General features: G+C 30.3%; 1 protein-coding gene, 1 long non-coding RNA gene and 1 other non-coding gene across 4 annotated transcripts; 1 reads left to right on the forward strand and 2 right to left on the reverse strand.

Moving 5' to 3' along the window:
- Positions 1 to 1104: 1104 nt before the first annotated feature.
- Positions 1105 to 1213, reverse strand: MIR164K (microRNA MIR164k). Its single transcript, NR_126720.1, has one exon. It is a non-coding gene; the product is annotated as a microRNA MIR164k (primary transcript).
- A 2311-nt stretch (positions 1214 to 3524) lies between these two features.
- Positions 3525 to 4691, reverse strand: LOC106797545 (uncharacterized). The gene is made up of 2 exons (XR_001386787.2): positions 4621 to 4691; positions 3525 to 4431 (listed from the first exon to the last, which is right to left on the reverse strand). It is a non-coding gene; the product is annotated as an uncharacterized lncRNA (long non-coding RNA).
- Positions 4692 to 9546: 4855 nt separating this feature from the next.
- LOC100500140 (auxin-repressed superfamily protein) lies at positions 9547 to 11678 on the forward strand. Of its 2 annotated transcripts, none has more exons than XM_026127265.2 (3): positions 9547 to 9769; positions 9989 to 10158; positions 11221 to 11678. In XM_026127265.2, the coding sequence occupies exons 1-3, from the start codon at positions 9655 to 9657 to the stop codon at positions 11326 to 11328; spliced, it is 393 nt and encodes a 130-aa protein (XP_025983050.1). In that variant the 5' UTR covers positions 9547 to 9654; the 3' UTR covers positions 11329 to 11678. The 2 variants fall into 2 exon arrangements, with proteins under 2 accessions (XP_025983050.1, NP_001336719.1); NM_001349790.1 differs by having other exon boundaries at positions 9604 to 9769; positions 9989 to 10153.
- The last annotated feature ends 1047 nt before the right edge of the window (positions 11679 to 12725 follow it).

Below are 12725 nucleotides of genomic sequence, written 5' to 3' on the forward strand. Positions count from 1 at the left end.
CCAACTAATGAAGAACTAAAATTTGGAAAATAATATGTTCTCACTGAAAAGGTGGAAGCTTCAATCGCAGATTGTAGAGAGTAGTGAGCTAGGGCTAGATAGCTATTTACATAGGGATATGCAAGAAAACATTTGTTAATGGTGTTAAGAGTTTTGTTTAGATTTCTTAAAAAGAAAATAATAGTAATAACAACACTGCTGTTGCTCACGTCCCTATTTGACTCGTGTTTGAGGTCCCTTATAAACTTCCTTTTAACTTAAAGCGTGTTTGAGGTCTCGGACGTGGAGAAAGAGTCTATAATCCACGTTAAATAGTTAAATAAGTGTTTCCAAACACCCATTATAGAAGGAGAATCCGGCAACATTTAAACATGGATATTTTTTACTCGTGAGAACTGCTAATTTGCAGTGAAGTTATTATAGGCTGAAGCAATATAAGAATTCTATACAGCGCATAATGATCAGGAAAAAAAAATGTTCAAAAGATGAATAAATTATCCATATTATAAATGATCAGTGAGCACCAGGAAACAACGCAGTTGGTTGAAATTTGATGAGTACATAGCCCAAACACTTAAAACAAATATGTATGATATTAGATACTGAACTATGAAAAGAAGGTACATATAGCTTAAATTGACTTTTGTCCTCGTTGTAACGGAAAAGCCCAAGAAATGGAGATATACTCTGCACTGGCCAATGCAGAGCAGCACATGTCTTCCTTAGCTGCAGTTAACTTCCTTTTAGTTCGGTCACTCAGCCCATAGCCCTGTATGTTAATCCTCTGTTTCTGAAAGCAAAGCACATTTACCAACATAGTGTGATATGGTTATGTAGAAGAGGTCAATCTTTTAAACAAATTTCTGCATCTCGACGAACTAATGTCTTGGTCTGGAGAGAACACAGCATGGGCAACAAAAGAAGAAGAAAAAAGCATATTCAAGTTATATAAAGTGTAAATCGCATGCATGCAATGCAACTCTCTATTTTCACTTATACTACTGTGAAGCAAGACAAGTTAAATAAGCTAACCTTGGTTCGACAACATTGAACAACCTAGGAAGGTCTACATTCCAGGAAAATCCAAACAAAATGAGGTAGGAAAATCGTGTTGGAGAAGGGGAGCACGTGCAAAATCAGATAAACTAGAGCAGCTATAATAGAGCTAGAACTAGAACTGAGTTGCACGTGCCCTGCTTCTCCAACAGGACCTAACCACCAATCATGAATATGGTGAACCATGCATTGCTGTGCTGAGAGAGAAGCAGAAGCTGGTGCATTTATATACTGCTCGTCAAGAGAGAGTTGCTGGGTGAGTTTAAGGCATTGAGTCTTCGAGTGGACATTCTTTAATGAGTAATGCACCTATGACCAATATCTATATGATATGATGACCTAAACAAGCAAGCAAGCAATCCCTCATTTCCAAACCCAACTCATCAAACTCTAAGATTCACCAACACTGGGACTTAAAATAAATTTTAAGAATTTTAAATTAAAATATTATATATCAAGATTTTTTTAATATATGTGATATATTTTTAATAAATGTGAATTTTTCTTATAAAAATTAAAAAATATATATATATTTTTGTTTGTGTACCTAAAATTTATATTTTAATTACTTGATTCTGGTGTCGATTATGGCTCTTCTACCAAGATTTCGTAAGTGCGTATAACATACTACATTCTTACGCCAATATCATTATATAACCTGTTTTTGAACAGTGGTGCACGCTTTGTTCTGTGTGCAAACTAGAGAAACAAATTAGAAAAAGCATGGTAGTTTTCTAGATTTGACCCTGAATTTGACATGCATGGCCCACTGAATCTTATTCTTAGCGGTTGATCAACCGTGTGATGCTTATATAAATCACGTATCTATAGGTCAGTTTTGTTGGACACTTTCTGCCGCCAAAACAGACAATTAGGCCCCCACCTGACATAGCTTGTGCGCCTGGTGTATCTTTCGTTACGAATGGCAAAAGTTTCTTTTCAAGTTTGGTAGTATGAAATGAGATCAAAATTTTGAATTTTTTTTCTTATATATTTGATCTCAACCAAATTAAGGGTTAGAGTTTGAATTTAAAACAATTAGTTAATTTGAAATAACTTCACTTATGAATGATGGATTCAAGAGACTCTGGTTAGTGGGGCAATTTTTATATAAATAAAATAAATAATAATAATTATCATGGAATGAAATAAAATAAGAGAATAAATGAAATGTCTACCTAAATTCTTGTGGAGAGAATTTTTCTATAATCCACAAGAATTTTTTTTTACATGAATACATAATAACATTTTCTCTTTAAATGAATATAAAAAAAATTATAGAAATAAAAGAGATAATAAATTGATATTAATTTTATCACTTCATTATTTTAATTTTTTATAATATTGATTATGAAAAGTCATTCAATATTTTTAAAATATGAAAATATATAAAGAATAATTATAATTTATAAAAACATAAGTATTTTAGATTTTTTTTTTACCTACACATTGTGTACTTTTTATAAAAGTTTGTAATATTTTTCTTCTATGAAAATATTATACTTTTAGAATGAATTTTTGAATCCACCACTTACCTAAATCAAGTATAAAGTATTCAAAGAATTGAAAATGAAACGGGATGTAAAATAGAAACTAACCAATAAAAGACAATTTGACAATAGAATGAGAAATTAAGAATAGGTTCAAATATATAAAAATAAAGTAGCAAAATACAAAAAAATTAAATATATGCTTATAATTTTTTTAAAAGGGAGGTAGGATTTGCACATCTTCAACTCAACATATATAGGTACCACGGACCTTACTCTAACTTATTTATGCGCTAATGATACTTTCTTATATCCTTCTTTATGTTTCTCTCTCTTTATTATATCAGGTTATCCATCCCTTTATGATTTGCCATTACTGCCCTAGGTTATTTTTTCATTTTTTAGTTGGCTACGGTGATGTCTCTAGAAAGTGCACCACCGGTGAGAAACCAAAAATTACCTCCAATAACAAGTTACTTACCGAAAGAAAAAAAATAAATTAAAACAACAGTTTCTTCAATAAAAAATTTTAAGTCATTTGGAAAGGATGGCAAGTTTGTCGGATAAGGTTTTTCATTAAAAAGGAAAACTTGTTTAACCGGTATTATTTTTAATTCATTTGAAAAAAAATCTTATTATTATATTCATGATTATTTAAATAGTATTTTAATTAATTATATGTTTTTTATTTTCCAATAGCAAACCTGCTCTAGCAGGGTAAAAATAATGCCTCACCCGTGGAGCAATTTCTAGATACTTCACGTTAGTGAGCATCTATATATATATATATATTTTTTTTTTGGGTGCTGACTACGGTGATATCTCAAAGTGCGCGCCACTGGTCAGGAACTAAAACTTGTAATAACAGGTTATTAATACGAAGAAAAAATATTAAAAAAATTAAAACAACACAAAACAGAAATAAAAAACAAATTATATTATAATAGAGAGACTTTATTTAACCGGTAATTTATTTTAATAGTTTTTTTCTGATAATAAAAAATTTTCGTTTTTTTTTTCTTGGTAATTTTGTCATCTAATTGAAGAACAAACTAATCTTTAATTGTTTTCATCTCTCGAACGTCAACTGCACAACCACCATGCGCTCTCCTCTTGTCGTTTGCTCTCTCTCTGACTAGTCACCGCCGCAACCACCATACCCTCTTTCTCCTTTCTTCACCAATGGAATCACAAAAACAAACAACTTCATGAAAACAAGAATCATTATGTTTGAACAAAAAGAAGAATAAACACAAAAGCTACCATTATTGTATAGTTGTAAACAAGAAACTCACTTCAAGTATTTGTTGTTCTCACAAAACCATTATATTATAGAGCACACATAAGACATTTAAAAAAAAAAACTGAAAAGCATAACCGCATGCTTATACTGAAAAAATATGTTTTGAAGATGTGTCTTCGAAGAACTGGGTTTTTAAGATCTGTCTTCAAAGTCGTTGTGAGATCGGAGCATTGCAAAAATTTGTAGATTTGATTTTTTGTAGATCTACAAAACGAAGACTTATAGATTTGAGTTCCTCCAGATCTACAAAATCAAAAACTTGAAGATCCACCCGTAGATAGTGTTGGAGACGTCGGCGGAGGAGATCCACCTGAAAAAAAGCACAGGGAGGAGCGGATCTCAGATCTAGGTGGAGTTCATCGCCGTGGTTGTGTTCTTCATGCAGTTTCACCACACGCTCGTCATCGCCGCCTTGCTCTCACTGCTGGCGACAAAAACAGAGAACGTGTTGAACGAGGAGAAAGCGGAGAGAGTTTTCGAAGAGCAACTCAACAACGATCCCGCCCTAGGAAAGAAAGAAGAAGAAGCTGTCGTCATCGGAGAAGAAGTTGCCGATGGAGAAAGAAAGTTCACGAACTAGATCTGAAAAAAAAAATATAGAGAAAGAGATATTGATTAAAAAATATAACTTTTAATAATTATTTTTTATTTTTAAATTAATTTTTAATGATTTAATATATATATATATATATATATATATTATTTTTATTTTCTTCTGGTTTAAAACCAGCAATTGCCGGTTATTTTTAGTGTTTTCACCGTAGCCAGCACCTTTTTTCGCTGCAACCTTATCCGTGCTTTCTCCACTCACCTGCATGCTCTCTCCCTGCACATAATTGATTATGCCTTAAAAAAAGCTTTTGGTCAAATAAAAAAAATGATCATTTTTATCTATGATGGGTAGAATTGACATTTTAAAATAAAATAAATAAATTTTTATTTTATTTTATTACTTACTCAATTACTTTAATTCAAATATTTTTTTATTGTATTATTAGTATGAAATATTTGTAAATTTTATTAATGATTGATATTCGTCGAAAGCTGACTCATTTCTTCTTGATGTCATTTCTTTTTTCCTCAAAATTATATTTTATTTATTCACACATGACTGAATTTCAACATTTACTTATGAGGACTGAATTCAGTATCAATTTTGACTCTTTCTAAACAAAAAATCATTCATCACTACCAAATACAATGTTAATGTGTTTTATAAATTTGATAGTGAAATAAGTAACTACATGTTCGATTTTCAGGTAAAAAAATATTTTTGAGATAAAAATAATTTTATCAAAAAATCAAAATTCTTACTTTTATTTATTATATTTACGTCGAAACACATGCAGAACATTTCAAACTTAAATTAAAAAAATGCAGTTACTTTCCAAATGGATGAGAAACGGAAGTCCCGCTCTATGTATTTTTTTATCAGCAAAAAATCAAGTGACGCATTCGTGACTTGACTTTTTATATTTAGATGAAAGAAAAAAATATAGAAACAAATATATATCTTATTTTTTATTTGGCTGAAAATATAAAGATAGCTTTAGAAATTAAAATATAAGTTTTTATTGGTAAAGTTTCTCTGTGATTTAAATTTATTTTTTATCCTATCTTAGTTTTTATTGAATATGTTGAAAGGTAAGAGATCGAGTACAAGGAAGCTGTACTCTAATTTTACATGTCATGGCAGAAAGCAAAACAAATCCACCCTCAATTGACGGCCTGTGGGGAACGCAATTGGCAGGAACAAGAGTGGTGGTTGGGGATTATTTTGTTATTATTATTATAGATTATAGATGTAATTATAAGTTTTCTATATTAATCATATATAGTAGTAAATATTAAACTTTTATTTGAAATATGATACTTTATTGTCTTACTATTTTTGTATAGGATTAGAAGTGTCTTTCAAGAAAATAATGTAGTTGCATATATATTCAACATTCAAAATTAAAATCAATGATGATAATTTTCATGTTATTTTAATATTCACCGAACATTTTAGACGGATCGCGGCAAGGAGTGGCGCAGAATCTGTAACGAATTGTCCTTTGAGGTTGCGTGTTGGAGGGTACATATTGGTTTATGCGAGGAAAGAAAAAAATTTAGGTGGTGGCAGGAAACACCTGGAGAAGTTTGCATAGGTTTCTTAGCTTAGCAGAACATAACAGAGAGTCCCAATGCTGATACGATACCCTCTTTAATTAAGCCATGCCTACCGTGGATTCCAAAATTCTTATGGTAATTTTCTGCACAAGAGCCGCCTCAGACAGTAATAATACCTGAATTGGGTTGCCCAAGGTCTTATCAAACATGGCATTTTAAATCTAGTGATCCATACGGTACAAACTGAATATATAATGTATGTTCAAGTTCAACTTGTCATCAAAAAGGAAGTAACCGGATATTCATTTTCAAATTTTTAAATTGCTGGTTCAGCAGAATTTAATTAGAAGATCTCTCATCAAAGTATTATATATTATATATTTACACTATTAAAACTTCCGTGAATATGGTGTGTGAAAAATGTTTGTAAAAAAAAAAATGGTGTGTGAAAACTAATATTTGCTGTATAGCCTTTGGCAACTTATTGTGGTGCACATCATGAAGAGGTGATATACATTAACAGGAAAGCCCTTTAGATCAGGTTTGGATTCCGCTCAAGAGATGTGGTAGCTGCTGAAGGATATGTTGTAATCAAGCGAAAGAAGCAAAATGTTTCTGGTTACAAAAGTGTAGTTTTTAAGAGGTCTAAACTCTACATTTTACTATGACAGTTTATTACTGTAGATCTTTTGAATGAGAATTATAGCTGAAATACGATTGTCACTACATGTACAAGGTTAATTTGGATTTATCCTTACTTTACAGGATCCATGTACTATATATTAAAGCAAAGTTTACCATTTGTCCAACATGGTCATGTCATGAGATTGAAATGTTAGCTGAAAATTGGGGTTAACTTAACAAGCGAACTTGTGTTGTTCCAATATATGTTGGGTGTATAATGCGTACCTGGATGCGGTGACTAGTAAGGGTTGATGAGGTTGGTTTAAATCATGGGCCTTAGGAGTGTCGTGTTGCCTGTGCTTTTCTCTTCTTCCTTTTCCTTCTTTTTATCTTGTCGATCGAATTTAAAACCCACTTGCTTATCCGCTGATCATGATTGATGTGGAGATTATATTTTTTGTTTGTTCATCAAAAGAATAAAATATAAGAGCCCTTTTGGACATCCCAATTATCTTGAGTGGATTATAAGTTGAAAAACTTGTTAATGCTGAAAAGTAAACGCAGCTTGCCAATTGCCTACACCTTCTTCTTTCGCTAGTGGTTAAATGTCTCTCTCTCTCATCTAGCGAATAGCGATCATGTCCATTGTCAATTTTCAAGGAGCAGTAATGGAGAAATATATTGGACAATCAAGGAGAAGAGATTAACATTTAACAGATGACGAAAAGACAAAGCAAGAAACAAAAAAGAAAGCGACCCAATTAGTTGCCTCTGTTGACCCTAATCTTGTTATATCAGGGAAAAAAATAAGGATAAATTATAATTTTAATCTCTTTATAATTTTTAATGATTTTAATTGGATTCAAATTCATAAATTTTTATTATAAAATAAGATAATAAATTATTAATACATTTTTATTATTTAAATAATTTTATAAATATTATTTTATATGTATCATTAGTCGAGAGTTATTAATTTTTTTATTATAAATATTTATAAATTAAAAAATATTTAATATATATATATATTTTTAATTTTATTTTATATAATATTGTATTTTTAAAAAAAAATTATAATAACTTAGAAAATATACATATATATATATAATTTATTAAGTTATATTAAAATAAAGTTTTATAATAAAATAAAAATATGTAAAGTTAAATATTAAGTATTTATTTTAATTTATAAATTTTTATAATTTAAAAAATAATAACTCTTACCTAATGATACATGTAAAATAGTGTTTATAAAATTAAACAAAACAAGTTATTAATGATTTATTATTTTGTTTTCAATTGAATTTTGATGGTCGATTACCTCTTAACATGTAATGAAGAAAGTATTTATTCTGATAAATAAATGGATAAGTGTCTTAATTTTAAAATAGTAGAATCAAAATTACGAATTTAAAATTACAACATAATTAAAATTATAAATTAACCAAAATATAAAGAGAATTATGTAATTTTTTTATTTAACTTTGTAAAAGTTTTAGAAAGAGTGGTCACTTTTTATTTTTATTTTACATTTTTAATCTACCAAGTTGAAATATAAAAATGTCATACTATTTACACTCATTTTTATAAGAAATAAAGTAACACTATAATTTCTTTCTTATTCAATTTTTTCTTGAAAAAGAGCGTATTAAAAGTTACTGTCACTGTGTTTTAGTGAGTCATTTTAGTAATTTATAAACTATTTTGACTAATTTAATTAATTGTTTAATATGACATAGCTTCTACATTATTTTTAGGATCTATTTCAACTGGCTTGTGTAAATACTTCCTCCAATATCAAATATAAATATAAAAACACATTTTTTCTGTCTTAAATATAAAAAATAACTAACTTTATACTTTACATTATTTAATTTCATTATCTCTAAAATATCTTTAATATAATTGATATTTTAGTTTTAGTGACTTTTTTTTATTCTCATAACAAGTTTCGGTGAAAGATAAATTGAAAAAAAAAATATTTTTTAATTGAAATTAATACAATTAAATATAATTAATTATCATTTTTAATTAGTGTGAAACACTTGTTAAACTATCTAGTAAATGACACCCCACTGTAATATAAGAAAAAAAAAATCAACTTACACTCGTCAAGAAATTTTTTAAACATTATTTAATATTGATAGTATCAATAAAAAAGTTAATTCATTTTTTAAAATATTTTTTACATTAATTACATTAGGAAAAAAAGAAAATATTATTAAAAAGAAAAACTCTAATTAAAGAAATGATATTTTGGGATACTATGATTAAATAGAAGAAAATTAATTAAAATTTATTTATATTTTAGTTCAACACACACGAAACATTTATTGCTGATATTTTGATTTGAACAGTGTACTTTTATTATCACCTTTTTAGACTAGTTTTTTTTTATTAATAACTAAATTATGTTTTTTTTTTACCAAATGCATTATCAGCTTTACAAACTAAATTATTAAAAACCATTAATGACAACACAGTTTCGAACACAAATTTCTTTTTAATCAATATCATTGGTGCATGAGTTAATGCAATAACTTAGATAAAAGTATCTTATCTAATAAGTGTTTTTAAATATTAGTTAAGAAATTAAAAAAATTATTATATAAATCATATAATAATAGAAAAAAATTATGAATAATAAATTTTTTTACATTTTAATAAAAATATTTTATTTTAAAATTTCCAAGATGAAACGAGAGAATGGGTGGAAAACAGTGTGATGTTTCCGTAAATATCAGAAAAGAAAAGGCTTATCTTTGGGATTTGGATAGCAGTGATGGGTATTTTGGAACATACCCTTTGAGGAAAATGACTTGATATACACACAATGTCACGTGTCGCTCCTCCACCCCGTAAAGCCAGAATTTGCGGGGCCCACGCGTACGGGGAAACCTTATCTCTAGGAGAATCCAGATCCATAAAGCCACGTCATGTGCGCCCACGTGCTTCCCGATCGAATCCACGGTCCAGATCTGTTCCCAAACCCAGGAGTTATTTGGCCTTTAATTCTTCGCCGTCGTTAAGTATTCACCTCATGCAGCGTGTTTCCTCACTATTCTCACCATGGGCCTCCTCGATCACTTGTGGGATGACACCCTCGCCGGTCCTCGCCCGGAGAACGGCCTCGGCAAGCTCCGAAAGCACCACTCCTTCGCTTTCCGATCTGCCTCCGCCAAGGGTACGCATGCATGCCCTTCCCAAATCCATTTGAGTTATTCTTCAAAATAATTATGATAATAATACAAGAACCGCTGCAAAATTAGTTCTTATGATCCCAAACGATCATAAAAATGAAGCAAGATTTGGGAGGTTTTTAATGTAATTAAAGTGAAAAGTATGATTATATATTAATTCTAACGTGAAGGCGGTTGTTCGTTGTGTGATTTTGGTGGATCAGAATCAGACAGCGGAAGCGTGAAATCGTACGGTGAGGATTCGCCCAAGAATGCGGTGAGAGTGACGCGAAGTATAATGATCGTGAAACCACCTGGTAACCAGAGTCCCAGTGGATCCGCTCCGGCTTCCCCCGCCGGTTCTACTCCTCCGGTGTCTCCGTTTTCGGGTAAGGTCGTACTTTACTTTTTTATTTTTTTTATCTGTGAAATGTCCAATTAGACCTTGGATTGGCTTTGGGAACTGTGAATGTCTCCCGGGGAAGTGGAGTGACACTGTGAGACAGTGAGAGGGTGACTGAAACGTATGTTCCAGAAATTTGTGCAAGGGTAATTCTGTCCTTTCAGATGGGGTTTATCTTTCCTAATCCTATATTTAAATTTAATTAATGAAAACTCACTTGTTGTACAATAAAGTTAAGTAATTTTTTAGCAATCACGTAGTATACACACTTAGATAGTGTTTAGTAGGGTTAGTCATGATGGCTGTTTTGTTTCCTTTCCACGCATACTGAACAATGAAAAGGACGTGCACACAGTGTGCTTATCCAGGTACACGTAATGCAACAACAGCAATCGTTTCATAATACGAAGAAAATAATAAAACATAATACATATTACGAGTGACATGATTAAAAAAAAAAGGGATATAAGTTGATTGTATAATTTGAGTTGTAAAACAATTAAGGTTAGCAACGGTAAACATTAATATATAGTTATATATATTGGCGTTTGTTCAATATTATTATTTAGGTTTTGGAGGTGTCAGCTAGGGGTAACTAATTCTGGATTGAGTTTGTGTTGCTTATAATTTGATGGAAGGCTTTATTATATATAAACAATAGACATTAAGTCATAACCTTAAGGGTTTTAGAAAGTTTCATGACATCTTATTTAAAAACAAAAGCAGCTAGATATTAATTATTAGGAATTTTGTATAGAACTATAGAAGGTGCTGTTGTTGATGTAATATATGTGCAAGTGATGGAGTGATTCGTATAAGGGTTTCAATTGAATCATATGAGAGTTTAAGTCTCAACACTAATGGTAGCAAACTAAGCAGTTTACTTGCACAACAATTTTATCCACTGAAGTGAAACTTTTTTTTTTCAAATTTAGATGATCAAAACTTTATTAAGAATATATATATTGACAATGAATTTTTGTTATACAATAAAGAATATATATGATGATATACTTATGTGTTATTGCGTGCATGTGTGTATGGTATTGATAGGAGCTAGAGAATCCTTCCGTTTTCGGAGAAGGTCAACATCAGATGCGTACGAGAAGACAGGCCAGAACAGATCAAGCTCTTCTTCTCCTTTCGATGTGTGAGAAATGAGCCTGACCACTATATATCCTCCATGGATCGATGACTGAAATAAAATATATATAGTAGTTTGTTTTTCTCTAGCCTTTGCGGATGATGCTGTATCCATTTTTGTTTATGTTAATTTTGTGCATATATATAGTATATAGTATATAGCATATGTATGAATATGTTTACGAGTTCATCAGTTGAGCGATTGAAGTCCTGAAACGATCGAGGTAGCTGTGTGTGGTTTAACAGCTTGGTCTTGTTTTATTGTTGAACTGGTTTATGGTTCGGAAGCTGTAAATAAGTAATAACGTAGTATAGGTGTGTTTTTGTTACGTGTACTTTGTATATATATAAAAGCCTTTCCATTCCAAGTTTTGCTAGTGTTTGCTTCCAAGCTCTCATCAGCATCCTATTTTGTTTCTCTTATTTTATTTTTCTATTTCTTTTCTTTCTACGGATACTATTGGGGAATTAAGAGAACTTTGATAGGATAGAATCATTAGAATGAATATTACACACTGTTCAACTTAAATATAGATCAATGCACTAACCGATTCAATAGCATTAGTTATTTACGCCCTAAAATAAGGTTTAGTGGTGTACGTATACCATTTTCTTTTCGAGTTTCATGGTCTGTTATGGTTTCAACGAGGATAGAGGGGGGAGAGATAGAGGAGCTGAACATGAAAAGTTCACAGTGGTCCTATGTGGAAAGTGATTATGTCTTTAAGGATGGCTTCTGAGATCTATTTGATGGGGCCTTTGTGGGGATGGCTTGAGACCTGAGGCCTGCGCCATGGATATTATAGAATATATATACATGTCTTTATGTCGGACTCATTTTTTTAAACAACACGTTTAAACAAGTTTTATAACTGAAAATGTGGCTTTTCTTTTGGTCTCTTATTTGCATACAATTAATAAAGAGAAAAAGAGAAAGAGAGAGCACAATGAGATGCAATAAGTGATGGGTTAAAAAGAAATAGACACAAAAAAATGTTGTATGTATAATACTCTTCTAAGTTTTTTTTTGTTTTTTTTACTTTTCATGGGTAGTATTAGTAACTAGTAGGCAGATTTTATTTTTATTTTTATTTTTGAAGACTGAAAATAAATAAAAAAATATATACGAGTGGACGGAGTTGTCAATATGAGCGCTATTCTATACAAAATAATCAATATGAATATATGGTAGATAGTTAAGATATAATGATTAGATTAAGAATACTTGAATGTAAGATGTATATTTCTTATTAATATATGATAGGCATGTATACTAGTTTATCTAAAAAAAATGTTCTGAATTAGTTTGCAATCCATCCATTGTTATTTGTTAATCTAATTTTTTAATATATATGATGATATAATGATTGAAGCGTTGTCTTGTAATAACCTATTTAGTTAAACTTTTTCTCGCT

Source organism: Glycine max, chromosome 20 (genome assembly GCF_000004515.6).
Source record: "Glycine max cultivar Williams 82 chromosome 20, Glycine_max_v4.0, whole genome shotgun sequence".
Classification (NCBI taxonomy): Eukaryota; Viridiplantae; Streptophyta; class Magnoliopsida; order Fabales; family Fabaceae; genus Glycine; species Glycine max.

Bases quoted from the DNA above. Each gene is read 5' to 3' on its own strand.
- LOC100500140 (XM_026127265.2), top strand. From the start codon at position 9,655: ATGGGCCTCCTCGATCACTTGTGGGATGACACCCTCGCCGGTCCTCGC. The intron at 9,770-9,988 runs GTACGCATGCAT...TTGGTGGATCAG, and splicing joins CCGATCTGCCTCCGCCAAGG to AATCAGACAGCGGAAGCGTG. The intron at 10,159-11,220 runs GTCGTACTTTAC...TGGTATTGATAG, and splicing joins TGTCTCCGTTTTCGGGTAAG to GAGCTAGAGAATCCTTCCGT.